Source organism: Podarcis vaucheri (assembly GCF_965113315.1).
Source record: "Podarcis vaucheri genome assembly, chromosome: 17".
NCBI classification, from domain to species: domain Eukaryota; kingdom Metazoa; phylum Chordata; class Lepidosauria; order Squamata; family Lacertidae; genus Podarcis; species Podarcis vaucheri.
The window spans coordinates 13,063,713-13,081,297 of record NC_138755.1 but is presented as its reverse complement, the minus strand read 5'-3'; the positions used below and the strand labels follow the sequence as shown (position 1 = coordinate 13,081,297).

The window sequence follows — 17,585 nt, the reverse complement described above, 5'->3', positions numbered from 1 at the left end:
AAAGCTTACATGAGAATTTTATCCCGGGTGTCAATTTAATCAGGCAGAAATAATAAGTATACAGCCCACATAACATATTTATTCTGAAAGCCTTTATGTTCCGTTAATTAGTTTAGCTATTGCTTCCATGGTTCATTTGAGAGCTTCATGCTTAATTAAATATCAATACATTTCCTTGCCTTAAAAAAACTTTACAGAAAAAAATAAACTGTTTCTTCAAGTGATAATCTTGTTAACTGTTATATACATTTCAAGCGTGCATATTGGGAACTTTCAAAGATGAGTTTTCTATAGCAGCTCGAGCTTGAAACTGTATGCAAAAAAAGACTTGGAAAAAGGAATATTTTCTCAATGGAAATAAGGTGCTGTTCACATTTGGTTTTCTTAGATTTAAATAATCTTAAAATAATTCTGTATTAAGACAGCAGAATTCTTAGGTCATACTTATGCAGAGACAACTGCAGTGTTTGTTTTGGTAAATTTACCAGCCTGAAGTGCAACCCAGTGTTTTGTGCTTCCAGGCTCATGAAGAAATCTATGTACAACTGTCGAACATGGTTCCAGTGCTTTGGCACATCTCAGCACTAGAGAAGTCGGGTTGTTATTTTTCATCTAAAAGGCTATTCTGAGAGTATTTTACTTACAGTAGCAGAAATGAGCTATTTGTACTCCTGCAATAATGGAGCTCTGGTCAGTTCTTATGAAGAAGGGCTGGACTGCCATATAATAATCAAAATTCTATCTAATTTCTACTTCCCAAATCCATATGCAAACTGAAACGCAGCAACACTTAGGAAATTGCATGTCTCCAAAATTTGTGATGCAGTCCTCCAACCAAAGACTGCATATGAAAAAAGCAAATATTAGGAAAATGCGCACGTAAAATGTTTATTGGTGGAAATAAGAAAAATGTGTTATATTTGTGGAAATTGCTTGGGGGAAATGCATATACTAGGCAACATTGCATAGGAAAATGTGTGTATTAGGAGAAAGGAATTCAAATTTTGGTGTGGATTTTTTGTTTTTAATCACAAATTAATGTGAAAATGGGATGAACTAAATTCAAACTTGGGGGAAATTGGGTGGTGAGAGAAACCAAAACTGACAAATGCATCCATCCCAAAGACAACAACAACAACAACAACAACAACAACAACAACAACAACAACAACAATATCTTTATTGTCATTGCCCCCTTCGGGGACAACGAAATTACTTGACTGCTCCATAAAAACACTAATTAAACAATACAGTATAATACAGCAAGGGAGATTAGATGACTTTTAAAGTCCGGGCTTCCCATTCAGGGCCGAGATTGCTCTGGAGAAGAAGCTGTTTTTAAGACGGCTCGTTCTTGTCTTCATCGTCCTGTATCTCCATCCCGGCGGCAAGAGCTCAAAGAGACAGTGACCAGGATGCGATGGATCTTTTACTATGTCCAGTGCCTTCCTATGGCACCTTGTGGCATAAATCTGCTCTAAGGTGGAGAGTGGGCAGCCAACAACGCTCTCTGCTGCCTTAACAACCCTGCACAACCCCATCCTGTCCTGGGTAGTACAGCTTCCGTACCACACACATAAGCCATAAGTGAGCACGCTCTCACTACATCTTCACAGGTGTTCTACGTGATACCTCTTAGCATTTGTCAAAGGAGGTTATCAGCAAATCCTTCAGCTGCCCTGTGGCTGCTTTGCTATACCAGTGGAGAAGCAGGCAGCAGGCTGTAGCACCAAGTTTTAAACTGTGAGTTATTCGCTGTTACAACAGCAATATCGTTCTGTACGATCTGATGAACTGCTGTACTGATATTCCGTACTAAATGACAGGAATGAGCCAACCTCTGGAGGGTCTCTTATGCAAGACCCATTGATCATTTCTCTCACACACAAATCCATGCACACATGCCTACACACTACATTTTGTAGAGTTTACAGAAACAAAAACACAACGCTTTAAAGGGGTAAAATGTAGACATTCCTATGGTATCATTTAGGTAGGATAAAGTGGCTGCGAAGTCATTGCTTAAGGGACGCGGGTGGTGCTGTGGGTTAAACCACATAGCCTAAGGCTTGCCGATCAGAAGGTTGGTGGTTCGAATCCCCGCGACAGGGTGAGCTCCCGTTGCTCGGTCCCTGCTCCTGCCAACCTAGCAGTTCGAAAGCACGTCAAAGTGCAAGTAGATAAATAGGTACCGCTCCGGCGGGAAGGTAAACAGCATTTCCATGCGCTGCTCTGGTTTGCCAGAAGCGGCTTAGTCATGCTGGCCACATGACCCAGAAGCTGTATGCCGGCTCCCTCGGCCAATAAAGCGAGATGAGTGCTGCAACCCCAGAGTCGGTCACGACTGGACCTAATGGTCAGGGGTCCCTTTACCTTTACATCATTGCTAAGTGGCTGCTAAGCATATTCCACACTTTATTGTATTGTGGTTGCGGACACGGATGGAGTGTTTAGAGTGGGAAGATGCAGAAAAGAGTATATGAGTAATTCATAATTTTTGGCTAAATTTTCTTTGTACTTGCTCCTATTGAAGCTGAAGTTGCTTAACTGTAACACTGTACGGACGGTGAAAGAAAGAAAGAAAGAAAGAAAGAAAGAAAGAAAGAAAGAAAGAAAGAAAGAAAGAAAGAAAGAGCCCAGCCCATTTTATTTTATTTTTTAGCTCCTTAAAAGTCTAGATGTTAATGCATCTTGAACTAAACAAAGACTTACACATGTCTTTTCATACTTGATCCTTGACATCTCAGAGAAACAAACTGAAAAAATTACACAGAGACCCAAATATTTAAAACCCACATTGTTCCTACGTATGTCTAATCAGCATTTTTCTTTCATTGCTATCAGTTCATTAGCCCAAAGCATGCTAATTAATTGAAATTTCTGTGGACTTTTGTTACTGCGGTGTGCACATCCACACACACACACGTATAGTGGCAGCTCATTCCTTTAAGTGGGCTGACTTACCATCCACAAAGCCAGTGAGAAAAAGAGGTAGGATTAAGGCCATTTTGAATACCTCAGACCTTGTAAAGGCTACTTCTGTTCCTGGCCTCAGCCTTCCTTCTTGCCAGAAATTACCGTATTTATCTGAAATAACATCTTAAACCACGGATCCCCCCCCCCAATGCTATTTACTCAGAATATGCATTGTTTAGAATCTGAAACTGGCCCCTGAACCACTTTTCATATAATGGCTGTGAGGAAACAATATTGGAAATGCCAAAATGACACACAATTTGCAAAGAATGAATGGTGGGAGAATATGAAGAGTTACAGAGACGGACGTGTATAAATAGCTATTGTACGCATGTGCTTTTGTGAGCTGTTAAAATTAGCGCTGTAACAGCTTAATACTTTCCAATCAATTAAAATTTCACCCCAGATCAATTGGGCTGCAGCTAATTTTTAAAATATACATAGTTTTCTATCGTAATACTTTGTATAGCCACTTATTCAATGCCAAAAAAGAGAAAATGCATCACCAAAAAAAGAGGATACAGATTTGCAAAAATCATTTGCTGATTTTTATGTTTTGATGCAAATCTACATTTCATCACAGTGGAGATGACTGTAACCTGGAGACACTGAAGACCAGATCTGTGCAGTGGCGTAGCGTGGGGGGTGCCAGGGGTGCCGGCCGCACCGGGCGCAACATTTGGGGGGGGCGCGTTTGGCCGGCCCCCTTCGAGGAAGCGGGAACCTCTCCAAGGCGGGAGAGACCTCCTCCCGCCGCCAGCCTTCGGAAGGCTGCTCCGAAGCCTGGCGGTGGGGCGGAGAGACCTCCTCCCCGCGCCAGCCTTTGGATGGCTGTCCTGAAGACTTGTGGTGGGAGCAGTGGCGTAGTGTGGGGGGTGCAGGGGGGGCTGCCGCACCTGGTGCAACATCTGGGGGGGCGCGGAAGAGACTCGAGTGCTAAAATCCACGGGTTAGGAGGCGCAAATTACTTGCCTTGCCCCGGGTGCTGAGAACCCACGCTACGCCACTGGATCTGTGTACCAGCCAAGGTCTAACTCAGGGGTCAGCAAACCTTTTCAGCAGGGGGCCAGTCCACTGTCCCTCAGATCTTGTGGGGGGGGGGCGGACTATATTTTGAAGAAAAAAAATATGAACAAATTCCTATGCCCCACAAATAACCCAGAGATGCATTTTAAATAAAAGCACACATCCTACTCATGTAAAAACACGCTGATTCCCAGACCATCCACGGGCTGGATTTAGAAGGTGATTGGGCCAGATTCGGCCCCTGAGCCTTAGTTTGCCTCTGGTAAAGGTAAAGGGACCCCTGACCATTGGTCCAGTCATGACTGACTCTGGGGTTGCGGCAGCGGCGTAGCGTGAGTTGTCAGCACCCGGGGCAACGCAAGTAATTTGCGCCCCCTAACCCGGGGCAAGGCAAGTAATTTGCGCCCCCCCTAACCCCTAACCTGCGAGTTGCCACTGGCGCTGCCGCCCAAATGACGCTGCTTGCCCGGAGGAGGAGGGGGGCAGAGAGGCGAGGAAAATGCAACGGCCCAGCAGCTGCAGCAGCACCGGCGGAGGCGGGGCTGTGAGGAGGGGCTGCCTGGCGCGTCCTCCGCGGCGAGCGCTGAGAGCCGCTGCCTGCCGGGCGCCTTCAGCCCGGACACGCGCACAGCTCGTCGGTTCCGCAAGACATGCGGCTCCGCTACAGCCTGCGCCCGAGGCTCTTCGGCGACTCCGGAGGCAGCAAGCGCGCCCCCCCCAGATGTTGCGCCCGGTGCGGCCGGCACCCCTGGCACCCCCCACGCTACGCCACTGGGTTGCGGTGCTCATCTCGCTTTACTGGGCGAGGGAGCCGGCATACAGTTTCCGGGTCATGTGGCCAGCATGACTAAGCCGCTTCTGGTGAACCAGAGCAGTGCACAGAAATGCTGTTTACCTTCCCGCCTGGAGCGGTACCCATTTATCTACTTGCACTTTGACATTCTTTTGAACTGCTAGCTTGGCAGGAGCAGGTTCGAGCAACGGGAGCTCACCCCGTAGCGGGGATTTGAACTGCCAACCTTCTGATCGGCAAATCCTAGGCTCTGTGGTTTAACCCATAGCGCCACCCGCGTCCCTTCTTAGTTTGCCTACCCATGGTCTAACTGTTGATGGGCAGCTTCAAGGCCCCTGCTCTGCCCTCCCTTGTCATGGTTGCTTCATCTGTAAACTGGATTTGGACTAGACTCTCCTTCAAATATATACCGTATTTTTCGCCCCATAAGACGCACTTTTTCCCCTCCAAAAATGAAGGGGAAATCGGGGTGCGTCTTGTGGGGCGAATGCCTGCAAGCCTCGCGCGTCCGGCAGGAGGTCCCACCGGGTGCGCGAGGCTTGGGGCGGCAGCGGACTGCTCGCGCGCACCTAGAAGCTTGGAGCGCTGAGCTCAGCACGCCCCAAGCTCCTGGTGTAGCGCAGCGATCCGCTAGCCCTCGGAGAGCCCTGCGGCTCTCCCAAGGCTAGCGGACTGCTTGCCGGCACGCAGAAGCTTGGGGCGCGCTGACCTCAGCTCGCCCCAAGCTTCTGGATTAGCGCAGGGGTCCGCTAGCCCTGGGAGAGGCGCCCGGCTCTCCCACGCTAGCGGAGACCTTGCCGGCACGCAGAAGCTTGGGGCGCGCTGAGCTCCGCACGCCCCAAGCTCCTGGTGTAGCGCAGCACACCTGGGGGGGGGGGGAAATAAAAAAAATTTCCTTTATTTCCCCCCCAAAATCTAGGTGCGTCTTATGGGCCGGTGCGTCTTATGGGGCGAAAAATACGGTAACCATCCTCAAGTCATCCCTTCAAACAAAGGATTCTTCTCTGTAAAGTGGAACAGATGACTATCCTAAATATTGATTTAGGATGTGCTGGTTTCCCATTGGAAATCACATATACCCCAAAGCGCGGTTGTTGTTGTTTTGACCCAGAAAGTGGGATATGCATATGAGAAAATTAATTAAATTAAATAAGTAAAAAGAGATAGGATATAGCTGAGCCAAAAATATAACTGGATAAATTTATGAAATGTATTTTTGGATAGATTAAAATATGTATCTTTCTTGCCTTATGCACGTAGAACAAATTTCCATTTTGGCACAATGGCATTACAGTACAACTGCAAACCTTTTCATTGTTTAAACTGTTCAGCCTTAAGGAATATAAACTGAAATCTCAACTGTAAAATAATAATGATGATAATAATAATAATAATACTAAGAACTGCTATGTAGGATGTTATACATGTTCTGCCATCACAATTTGATTCAAATGGATTTTACAAAAATCAAAGCCTGCTTTGAAGGCAATTATGCAACGTGTCCATGGGCCGTATTTAATGTTCGTGCAAATGATGTCAAAGATCTTTATGATAGCTGTGATCCTCTCATTTGTGATTCATTCCCACAGCGGCTCTTTGGGCTGAGCAATCTGCACAGCATTGGCCATGCGGCTATTTTGACATACCAGTGAATAAATTTCCTCGTACTTAACGATTGGTGTATGTTCAAGATTGCAGAAGACATAGAAAAACATACATCATATTCTGGAAAAGCTTACACAGAAAAACAAAAAATTTCCTCGTACTTAACGATAACTGGACTCCTGAGCCCCACAGGAGAGCTGCAAAAAAGAATGTAGTTGGTCAAGGGAGCCATGGACTCAGAAAGGTTGAAAACCTCTGATTTAAGAGACTCGCCAGGTCTCCCTAGACCCCTAATCAACTGTTGATTAATTTGTTAATTATTTCCTTGAATTTTATTAAGGGGGGCATATACAGTGTGTGTGTGTGTGTGTGTGTGTGTGGTATTATTATTTATGCAATTTGCACAGCACTCAACAGAAAAATAGGTACATTTACAAGGAGGAGGGGGAGAAAGAGTTTGCTGCAGTTTGGAGTATATGGGATTGGATCTCAGATGCTTGCTGAGGCGATGTTGTCTGGAATGCACCCAGCAAATGAGTAGTCGCCACACGTTCTCTGCACAAAAACCACATAGTCTGGAAATGTCCATAGACTAAATATGCTGATGTCATGCTGAGGTGTATGAGCATGAAAGTAATGCTGCAACATTTTTTTTTCTTATTTCACATTCTGTAAATATGATGTATCCATATTTGGCAATCTGGCTATACCACATAGCATAAACGAGAGAGATAAATACATAGTTACTATAATTATAGATAACCTTTTGAGACTGATCCCTTTCAAGCAAATCTATCTGAAGCTTTGCTTTAGTGGTCTGAGAGGAATCCATTCGAATCATTCTGACCTTTTCTGAACTGATAGTTTGCCGCACAATGAAGGAGTTCATGACAAAATTCATGTGGAAGAAATCTGCCCATGATTATTCATGTACTGTTTGGGATGACTTTTACTGTATATGATGTGAACTGGTTATATTTGCTTTAAAACTGGTTTGCTGTTTCTCAGCTAGCCTTATTCAAACTGGGGGGAAATATTACATTCCCACAAATCAATAAATTGTGCATTTTAATACAAAACACTTTAAGACCACAGTCTATTGTTACAGCCTTTTTCAATGCAAATTTTGTACAAATACCTTATATTTTTATTCCTCTCCATTTATATTACTAATTGGATATCACTGTTATGGTGAAGGTAGAATAAAACACTACAGATGTTGCAATATCTAATTATTTTCACACTCATGGTTAGTTCAAGGTAGACTCTGACAGCACAAGCCTATCCATGTTTACTCTGAAATAAGTTCTGCTGTGTTCAGGGGGTGAAGGAGTATATCATACATACCCACCCACCCAGCATCTTCAAGTGAAATAATAATCACAGATCAAACAATATCAGCAGAGCTTTTCTGACACAATACTTTTCAATGGGAGGGTTTCACACATCTGAGAGTAGCTCACACATTACATTCACTACGATGGGCTGCCGTTAATGTCCACTGTGGCCGTAGAGAGCTTGCAAACAGATGAAGAATCATGATGCCACTACTAGCTGACCAGATAATGGCTGGTGGAGATGAAGAATCTCGATGGGATTGTGGATGATTATCTATAGCAGCATATAGGGAATTTCCCAAGGAAATGCAGTTTTCAGGAGGCTCTCCATGGTTGGCTTAGCAACCAGTCAGAAAAATAACTGGCCTGGCCTGTCTCCTTTAACTGTCCTAGCCTGCTTATTGATTGGCAAAAAATCAGCTAGTAAAGATTTTCATCGTATGGAGATGAGCATTATTAACATCTGCTAATTGCTGGAGATCAAAATGGTGATGAAGCTACAGGGACTGGTTCAAAAATTGGGAACCTCGTTTTGTGGTGGGTTCAACGTATGAATTGACACGCAGCCACGTGTAATTGTGTGTAGACTCATATCAAGAAACAACTGAGCTCAAAAGTAATCTAACATTGCTTCCTTTTTCTAAAACAAGAATTGCCACCACTAATTCACTTCTACATAATACTTGAACTCCCCCACAGCACTAAAACAACTTATTCTTATTGTAGTGTGTGTGAAAAAGAAAATAATTTCCTAGAGGAAATTACAAATGAGCACATATTTTTGGAACACCTATATGGCATGTTTGTGCCATTATTATACATGGTATGCTTCATTGACAGCATATGCTTTGCACTTAAGAAGCATGCAGAATTGTGGCAATTCTTAATGCCACTTCCAATTTCAATAGGAGAACAGTCATCCACATTTACACATTCTTGAATGAAGAGGGAGAGAACTCATCCTGTGTACTTTTTGCATGTCTTCTTGATATATTCCCTTCACTCTATTATGTTCATCACTATAAACTCTTTGCTTACCGTAGTTACTGTTTGTTAGTCTACTTTTGTTATGATTGGTTTATTCTAGAATACTATAAAGGGTTTGCTCCTTTAATTACACTATGGGTAGTTGGAGGGTATGTGACCCCAAAGCCAAGGAGATAAGTAACAACCTTTAGAAGATATCTGAAGGCAGCCCAGTATAGGGAAGTTTTTTAAATGTTTAATTTTTTAAAATGTTTTTATTTATGTTGGAAGCTGCACAGAGTGGCAGGGGCAACTCAGTCAGATGGGCAGGCCAAAAATAGTAAAATCATCATCATCATGGAAAAGAAGGTCCCAATTTTCATCAGAAAAATGTTGGGAGGCTATGCCTTTGCCTGCTGGGGAAGTGGTTAACTGGGTTAAAACTAAAGAAACAGCAAAGAAGAATGAACAGTTGAAGCAACTCAACCAGAAAACAGCCTATGCCTGAATAAAGGTAAAGGGACCCCTGACCATTAGGTCCAGTCGTGGCCGACTCTGGGGTTGCGGCGCTCATCTCGCTTTACTGGCCAAGGGAGCCAGCGGTGTACAGCTTCCGGGTCATGTGGCCAGCATGACTAAGCCGCTTCTGGCGAACCAGAGCAGCGCATGGAAACGCCGTTTACCTTCCCGCCGGAGCGGTACCTATTTATCTACTTGCACTTTGACATGCTTTCGAACTGCTAGGTTGACAGGAGCTGGGACCGAGCAACAGGAGCTCACCCTGTCCGGGGATTCAAACCACTGACCTTCTGATCGCCAAATCCTAGGCTCTGTGGTTTAACCCACAGCACCACCCGTGTCCCACATGCCTGAACAGCATAAAGCAATAAAATCTCCCAAACAAAAAGCAAATAAACAAATATGACATGTAGGATGGTTTAAGACAATGGCCATTTCCTCCTCTCCATCCAGTCACATGCCAGATAGTTTAACATAATTTATAAACATTTTCAAATGTTTCTTTGGAAGAAAGCCAACTATTCTTCATACTTTGTACTTAAAATAAATAATTTCACAGAATGTGTGGAAGTTGCCAAGAGCAGCAAAGGTTCACAAAAATTACAGGAGAACATCCCAGATTGTACCATCCCCTAATTAATATGTTCACCTTTTGCACGGATGGAAGATACACCCCTATTATAGAAGCTGAATGGCCAGTGGCTGCAATCATGTTCAGTCCAGGAGGGAAGGAGGGAAACGCAGCCAGAAAAACAATGCAAAAATGGTAGGTATTCCCATAATGCCCCTGAAAATGATGCCAATGTCAACTAAGCAAGAGCTGTGTTGACAACAATGTTCACATGCTTTCCATGTACAGAGGCAGTCAATGAACTTGTGATGTTGGGGCACAATATGCACACAGATGTCACAGAGCACGCACACACAAACACATTATTATTGTTAATTATTAAATTTCTATATTGCCCATCATCTGACGATCACAGTGTGGTTTACAATACCGAAACACAGAACATAGTAACAAACAAAAACAATAATCACCACCTGGTATGAACAAAGATATTGGATTCTTATCTCATTATACATGACTAAGCCATTTTTCACCTTCTCACCCCTTGCCTTTTCCTGTAAGACCTATTGCAGTCGTTAAGAGTCGTCAACAGGCTCATCTCAGCTATCTGCCAATCTCCCATTCCCACCACCCTTCTGAGTAATACCGCTCCCCACCTTCTCACTATATAGAAGGATTTGGCAACTTCTGTTTCAGTGTATCTGAAGAAGTGTGCATGCACACGAAAGCTCATACCAAGAACTAACTTAGTTGGTCTTTAAGGTGCTACTGGAAGGAATTTTTTAATAATCACCACCACCACCCCAATTTCAAAGGCCACGGGTTGTTTAATTAGCCGAAAGCTTGGGAAAAGAGGAATGTATCTGCCTGGTGCCTCAAGATATGCAATAAAGACACCAGGTGAGTCTCATTCTGCAAACAAGGAGCCAACGCAGAAAAGGCCCCGGGGCACAACCAGCAACACCAGGGCTGCAGTGCTGCGTTTTGCTGCTTGCGGCGAAGCAGGAAGTGCCGCCTCACTCTGCCATGCCACCTGCACCATTGCCTCTGCCACTACGCCAACCACTGCCACTGGCACTACCAGCACCGCATTGCCTGCTGCACCACCTCAGGGGCTTCACTTGGGGGTATCACCTCAGGGGGTTCACTCTTCCTCATGGGTGGACAGGCCTGAGCAACAACCCCCCAAGCACAAGTCTCTACAAGCAGGACTTTGAATCCATCAAGGCTGCTCAAGACCACCATTTCAGAGCACAACATACCAAGGGCGGAAAGGAGAAATAGCAACCAGTGGCGTAGCGTGGGGGGTGCAGGGGGGCTGGCCGTACCGGGCGCAACATCTGGGGGTTAGGGTTAGGGTGCGCAAATCCACGGGTTAGGGGGCGCAAATTACTTGCCTTGCCCCGGGTGCTGACAACCCACGCTACGCCACTGATAGCAACAGCAACAAAGCCCACCCACACTGTTCCCCTGGGACACGGCCCTGCAGAGAGCACATAATTTATTTGCATTTGACCATTTTCTTGGTATATCTAGGCTTCTGTCCTACTACACCAGGTCCCAAGTGCCTCTCCCCACTTCTTATAGGGCAACAGTAAGATTCCCCCTTTTGAATTATAGTGCTGGAGCAGACTCTTGAGAGTCCCCTGGACTGCAAGAAGATCAAACCTATCCATTCTTAAGGAAATCAGGCCTGAGTGCTCACTGGAAGGACAGATCGGGAAGCTGAAGCTCCAAGACTTTGGCCACCTCATGAGAAGAAAAGACTCCCTGGAAAAGACCCTGATGTTGGGGAAGATGGAGGGCACAAGGAGAAGGGGACGACCGAGGACGAGATGGTTGGACAGTGTTCTTGAAGCTACCAACATGAGTTTCACTAAACTGTGGGAGGCAGTGGAAGACAGAAGTGCCTGGCGTGCTCTAGTCCATGGGGTCACGAAGAGTCGGACACGACTAAACGACTAAACAACAACAAGATTCCCACCCCCCCATCTCTTGGTCCAGACAACGAGGGTCTGGGTAGCCTGTAACTTTTGTTTGATATAGCCATTTTGCTCTTCTGCAATTACTGCATTTCAGTGATTCAAGCCGCACAGTAATTTTAATCCTGCTCTGATGCTTGTAACAGTAAACATCCTTTTGCTTGAAAACAAATTGGGATTTGTTGATTTATGCTAACTCCCCCAAGTAACTAAAGTAATTAAGAGTGCAGGGTCACCTTTGTGATCTCCAATTCCACACACACCCTCTTTTTAAAATTATTTCAATTTTGGTTCACTTTTGAATCCAAACCACAGATAGACAAGACAGCATCAGCATTGTTAGATGAAGCCAGCTCGCTTCCACTAGGCCACACAAGGGAGAACTAGTAACGTATTTTTCGCTCTATAAGACGCACCAGACCACAAGACGCACCTAGTTTTTGGAGGAGGAAAAGAAAAAAAATATATTCTGAATCTCAGAAGCCAGAACAGCAAGAGGGATTGCTGCCCAGTGAAAGCATTTAAACACTGAATGCTGCAACTTACAATAGTTTGGAAACAGAAGAGAAAAGTTATCTCCAGTTGTTCTTGGTGTTTCTCAGTATTTTACCTTTTTTGTTGTCCTAATTCATGATGGTTATAACAAGATCAATTTGTTACAATTTTTGGCACTGTGAAAACACTGTTTAAAGCATTTTACAGTGTTTAGTATAAAATGGATCCATTTTGGAACAGTCTACTACTCTGCAGAGACGTTTGCAAGTGCCCTGGGGCCTTTTGGATATGTTTTCTAATTTTTCTAGGTGTCTGGATTTACATTAAGAGTGAAGAAGGCAAGAGCTCATTGCTGAAATCAATGAACTTTTCAGGGTTAGTCCTGGGGATTTGTGAGGATGGTATGTGAAACAACGACTAGCCTCCTCTGAAAGATTTAGACTGGCAAGGGCTCAGTAGTAGGAAACACACAGAATGCACTCTATGAAAAGTTCTCTGAAGTAACCTATGCCAAAGGAACATTTTATAACAATAACATAAACACTTCAGTTTAAATGGAAATCAAGGGAAATAAATCCCAAGCACATTCTGACTGTGGTTTCAAAAAGTTTATACACACACACACACACACACCAGGAATTTAGCCCAGAGACTATTATGTGCTAAATTCTGTTCTTTTGGCAAGAGGCACAAATACTGGAGGAATTCATCCAGACCTATTTCTATTGGCTTCAAGTGAATCCCTCAGCCAATTGCTCTAAGTCACCATTTGTGATCCCTTTGTGATTTCAATCTTGTTTTGTTTTTGAGTTTGGTTTAACCATTTCAATGCTTCTGGAATGCATGAAGCTGAAAAGAAGTCCCCTTGTGTGTTGAGCACAAACTTACGCATTTATCATTTAATCACTTGAGTGTAAAACATCGCCAATGGTTGAGCTTACTGAGCCACTGGAAACTGATTAAAGGCAGCAAGTGTGGAGTAAAACAAATGAAGATGGAATCCAGCTTTTTGTACAAGGAGTCCCATAGCATACTGATGAACTTCTTTTTCAGACCATGCCAAGTGACAGATGAAAAAACAATGGCCCTAAGGAGTAAAATAATAACTATGTGAAAGAGATTTCAAGTGTGGCTCAAGCTGCTTACTGATTAACATTTTTGCACACATAATACTGTTCACAGACCTATGCCACTATTCTTCACATTCAAAGGCTTTCTTGACAATTGCACAAAAATCATCATAGCTGACTCACTGTTCTCACACAGCTTAGCAGTCTGAGAGCTATGAGTGATATGCAGTGTTAGTCATACTCAGAGTAGCCCCACTGGTTTCAGTTGGTTTACTCTGCATGTGACTAATTTGGATTAGTCACCCCTTATACATGTTGTTTCATAGTGAGGGGGGAAAGTTGTGTTATGAAGAGATTCTGAAACATGAGGACACATTTTAATAGATGTCATCGATAAAGGAATGTAAATTGTATGCACATTTTCCTTATATTATGTAGCCTTCTTTCCAATCTTTCCCCATTAAGTGTTGTTGAAATTGTAACAATTTGTTGTGAATTTTGTTGTGAATGCATTAGTTCAATATATGCAAACCAAAAGTATGTTGACTGAAATTATAGTTTCAGCAATATTCAGAAACATTTTAATGCAATCTTATGCCTGCTGCAACAAACTTTCAGGAAAGCTATGCTGAAAGTACAAAAAGAGCATTGCTTGAGGTCATGCCAAAACAATCACTGGCTAATATTTAGGTATCATGCATTCCAAATACTGAACTTGGTCTAGTTCTTCCAATATTCAAAGCATACCCTCTGAGGATCAGATCATTAAATTATTCCTTGACATGCAAATCTTTGAAGAGAATATACATATGCATTGATGCAGTAATGCATACCCTCCAACATTTCTCTGATGAAAAGAGGAACGTCCCATTTCATAATGATAACCTTAATATTTATAACCCACACATCTTGTTGGGTTGCCCCAGCCACTCTAGGCAGCTTCCAATATGTATAAAAACATAATAAAACATCAAACATTAAAAAACCTTCCCTATACAGCATTGCCTTCAGATGGCTCCATCTATTCCAACATTCCTCCTATGAACATAGGGAATTCCTAAGTAAAAGTGGGACGTTTCAGGTTCAAATCAGAAACTGGGACGACTTCTCTAAGTCAAGGACGTCCCTGGAAAATAGGGGCATTTCGAAAGCATGTCAAAGTACAAGCAGATAAATAGGTACTGCTCCAGTGGGAAGGTAAACAACGTTTCCGTGCGCTGCTCTGGTTTGCCAGAAGTGGCTTAGTCATGCTGGCCACATGACCCGGAAGCTGTACGCCGGCTCCCTCAGCCAGTAAAGCGAGATGAGCGCCACAACCCCAGAGTCGGCCATGACTGGACCTAATGGTCAGGGGTCCCTTTACCTTTATTATTATTTATTAGATCTATACTCTGCACCTCCCTCCAAATGAGCCAAGGGCAGCAAACATATCAATACTAATACAATTACAGCTTCTGTAAAAAAACAGTTTAAAACTCCTAAATAGCAAACACTGATTGGTATCACCACTTCTGCCAGAGCAGTACTGCACATGGAAAATCAAGTACCGAAACCTGCAATTAGGTAAGTTGAAGAATAAGAAATGGATAATGGTGGTAAAAAGGAACAAAGAATCAAACACAAGTGGGACTATTTGCACAAACAAGCCAGCAGAAAAGTAAGATACCAGAACTCAGATTTAAGCAAGAACCCATTGGAATCTGTTGCCTCTTATATTAAATAAAAAGCCTCTGTATTCTTGGAAGTCTCCTCACGCTGTAAAATAACATGTCTGAAATATCATTTCCCGGCAATAATATTACTGAGATTGTAAAAAGTTAAAAAAGGCACTACTATTACGAAAACACACACCCAAATCCTACCTTTAACTGTGCTTGTCATTAAACTGTTTCCATGCTCTTGCTGCTTTGGCTTCAAAAACTGTGGCGCGGGCGGCCCTGGAGGTTGTGGTGTATGGTAGAGGGCCTTCCCATTTGTAACCATTTGTCTCCTGGGACTTAATGCAGTGAAGTGAATATTGCTATGGGTCACATTGCTCTGAGGAGCAACGCCTCCTCCAGGAGATGTCTTTAAATGGGAGTTTGTAGATAGGTTTCCCATAGCTGGGCTTGGGGTGCTACCACTGGACGAAGAGCAAGGAGTTCCTGCATGAACTCTGAGAGATGGGATCTGCTGTCCATTGACCACGCCAGGCCTGCTGTGAGGAGTACTTGTTGTCCAATGGCTCATAGTGCATGATCTCACATTCATTGTCCAGTGGTTGTACTCTTAAAGATATGCGGTACAGATCCCCAGGTGGCGAAGACATCAGTCCAGAGTCAGTGAGGTATCCATAGTGCCTTAAGCCTGTTATAAGGGAGGGTGAGAGGACATAATAAAATAACATACACTGTAAGAAAATGCAAGCGACACAGAGAGCAACTCTGCTTAACTATGTGGGGAAGAGATATTGATTGCCTGAGCATCAAAGTAGAAGCAATCAGAGAAAAAGGCTTCTGGGGATAAGGATAAATGATTGCTGAGAACTATAATAAAGGGAAATGGTGCCCTTTCAAAAGCAGAAGTTAACAGTGAGGTCAGTTACCTTTGTACTAGTTAACCAGCCATGAAATGGAATGAGCGCTGAGCAAGATAGAAGAGTGGGCTCAGAAAGGAGAGCCAAACGCTTCATTGAGAAGAGCTTCCCTAGCCTATTCCTCTATTTTTACATTCTGCTCATTTAAGAGAGGAGCCAAAAAGCAGGCATAGCAGTCAAAAGCACTGGGATGTGAAATATCAGTGTCTAGTTATGTTTTTAAGGGGCAGGAGCACAATAAAACAGCTAAGTGCAGAATACGTCACTCCACCAGCAAGGGGGGAAATGTGAAGAACAAATGCAAATAAAGTAAAAATAAAATACCGTATTTTTTGCTCTATAAGACACACTTTTTCCCTCCTCAAAAGTAAGGGGAAATGTGTGTGCGTCTTATGGAGCGAATGCAGGCTGCGCAGCTATCACAGAAGCCAGAACAGCAAGAGGGATTGCTGCTTTCGCTGCGCAGCGATCCCTCTTGCTGTTCTGGCTTCTGGGATTCAGAATTTTTTTCCTCTTGTTTTCCTCCACCAAAAACTAGGTGTGTCTTATGGTCTGGTGCGTCTTATAGGGTGAAAAATACAGTATGTGGTATTCATTTCCAAAGTGCACCCATTAGCTAACACAAACATGACTGTGTTAATTTTACAATTAACAGAAAAAACAGTATCTCAACAGATTACTGTGCTTAGTAGATCAGGGATGAGTGATTCCCGCATCTATCCAATGTGTGTTATATGGAGGGAGCAACTTGTGAGCAGAGGTTTCATTTGTAGAGGATAAATTAAGTAGTCAGCAAACAAATGGGAATTTTGTTCTATAAGTGTTTTCACATTTCTCAGCAGAAGTACATTTAACCCTCCTCTCCTGTCCTCACCTTTTGGCCATGTTGCAGAACAACATGGAGTGTGTATGATTTAGTTGAAATGAGAGGAGGTAAAATGAGGCATGTGGTTTTGATTAAAAAGGCCGCATCCCTCCTTCTTCTGCTACTTATTCTCATTTGTGAGTGTATCTAGTGCAGTGTAGAATGTACAGTTTTTAAGTCAACTGACAGCTTCATTTCAGTTTTCTGTCCTTTTGGTGTCACCAGGTGTCATTGGTCTCTGACTCCCATCACTCCCACGCAGCAATTGGGGGGTTGTACATGAGCAACAAAGGGACACAGGTGGCGCTGTGGGTTAAACCACAGAGCCTAGGACTCGCCGATCAGAAGGTCGGCGGTTTGAATCCCCATGATGGGGTGAGCTCCCGTTGTTCGGTTCCAGCTCCTGCCAGTTTGAAAGCACGTCAAAGTACAAGTAGATAAATAGGTACTGCTCCAGCGGGAAGGTAAACGGCATTTCCGTGCGCTGCTCTGGTTCGCCAGAAGCAGCTTAGTCATGCTGGCCACGTGACCCGGAAGCTGTACACCGGCTCCCTCAGCCAATAAAGCGAGATGAATGCCGCAACCCCAGAGTCAGTCATGACTGGACCTAATGGTCAGGGGACCCTTTAAAGGTAAAGGTACCCCTGTCCGTACGGGCCAGTCGTGTCCGACTCTAGGGTTGTGCGCCCATCTCACTTAAGAGGCCGGGGGCCAGCGCTGTCCAGAGACACTTCCGGGTCACGTGGCCAGCGTGACGAAGCTGCTCTGGCGAGCCAGCACCAGCGCAGCGCACGGAAACACCGTT

The 17,585-nt window shown here is 43.9% G+C and overlaps 1 protein-coding gene across 5 annotated transcripts in view; it reads right to left on the bottom strand.

The window, feature by feature from the left end:
- The window catches only part of GLIS3 (GLIS family zinc finger 3), a 180,345-nt gene that overhangs the window by 148,534 nt on the left and 14,226 nt on the right, over positions 1 to 17,585 (bottom strand). For 3 of the 5 annotated variants that reach the window (XM_082204680.1, XM_082204681.1, XM_082204679.1), the window contains one exon: positions 15,203 to 15,686. The exons of the other annotated variants lie outside the window; for them this stretch is intronic. In XM_082204680.1, the coding sequence (XP_082060806.1) occupies positions 15,203 to 15,590 (388 nt within the window). In that variant the 5' untranslated portion in view covers positions 15,591 to 15,686. The remainder of the gene's footprint in view (positions 1 to 15,202; positions 15,687 to 17,585) is intronic. 5 annotated transcript variants of the gene reach the window in all.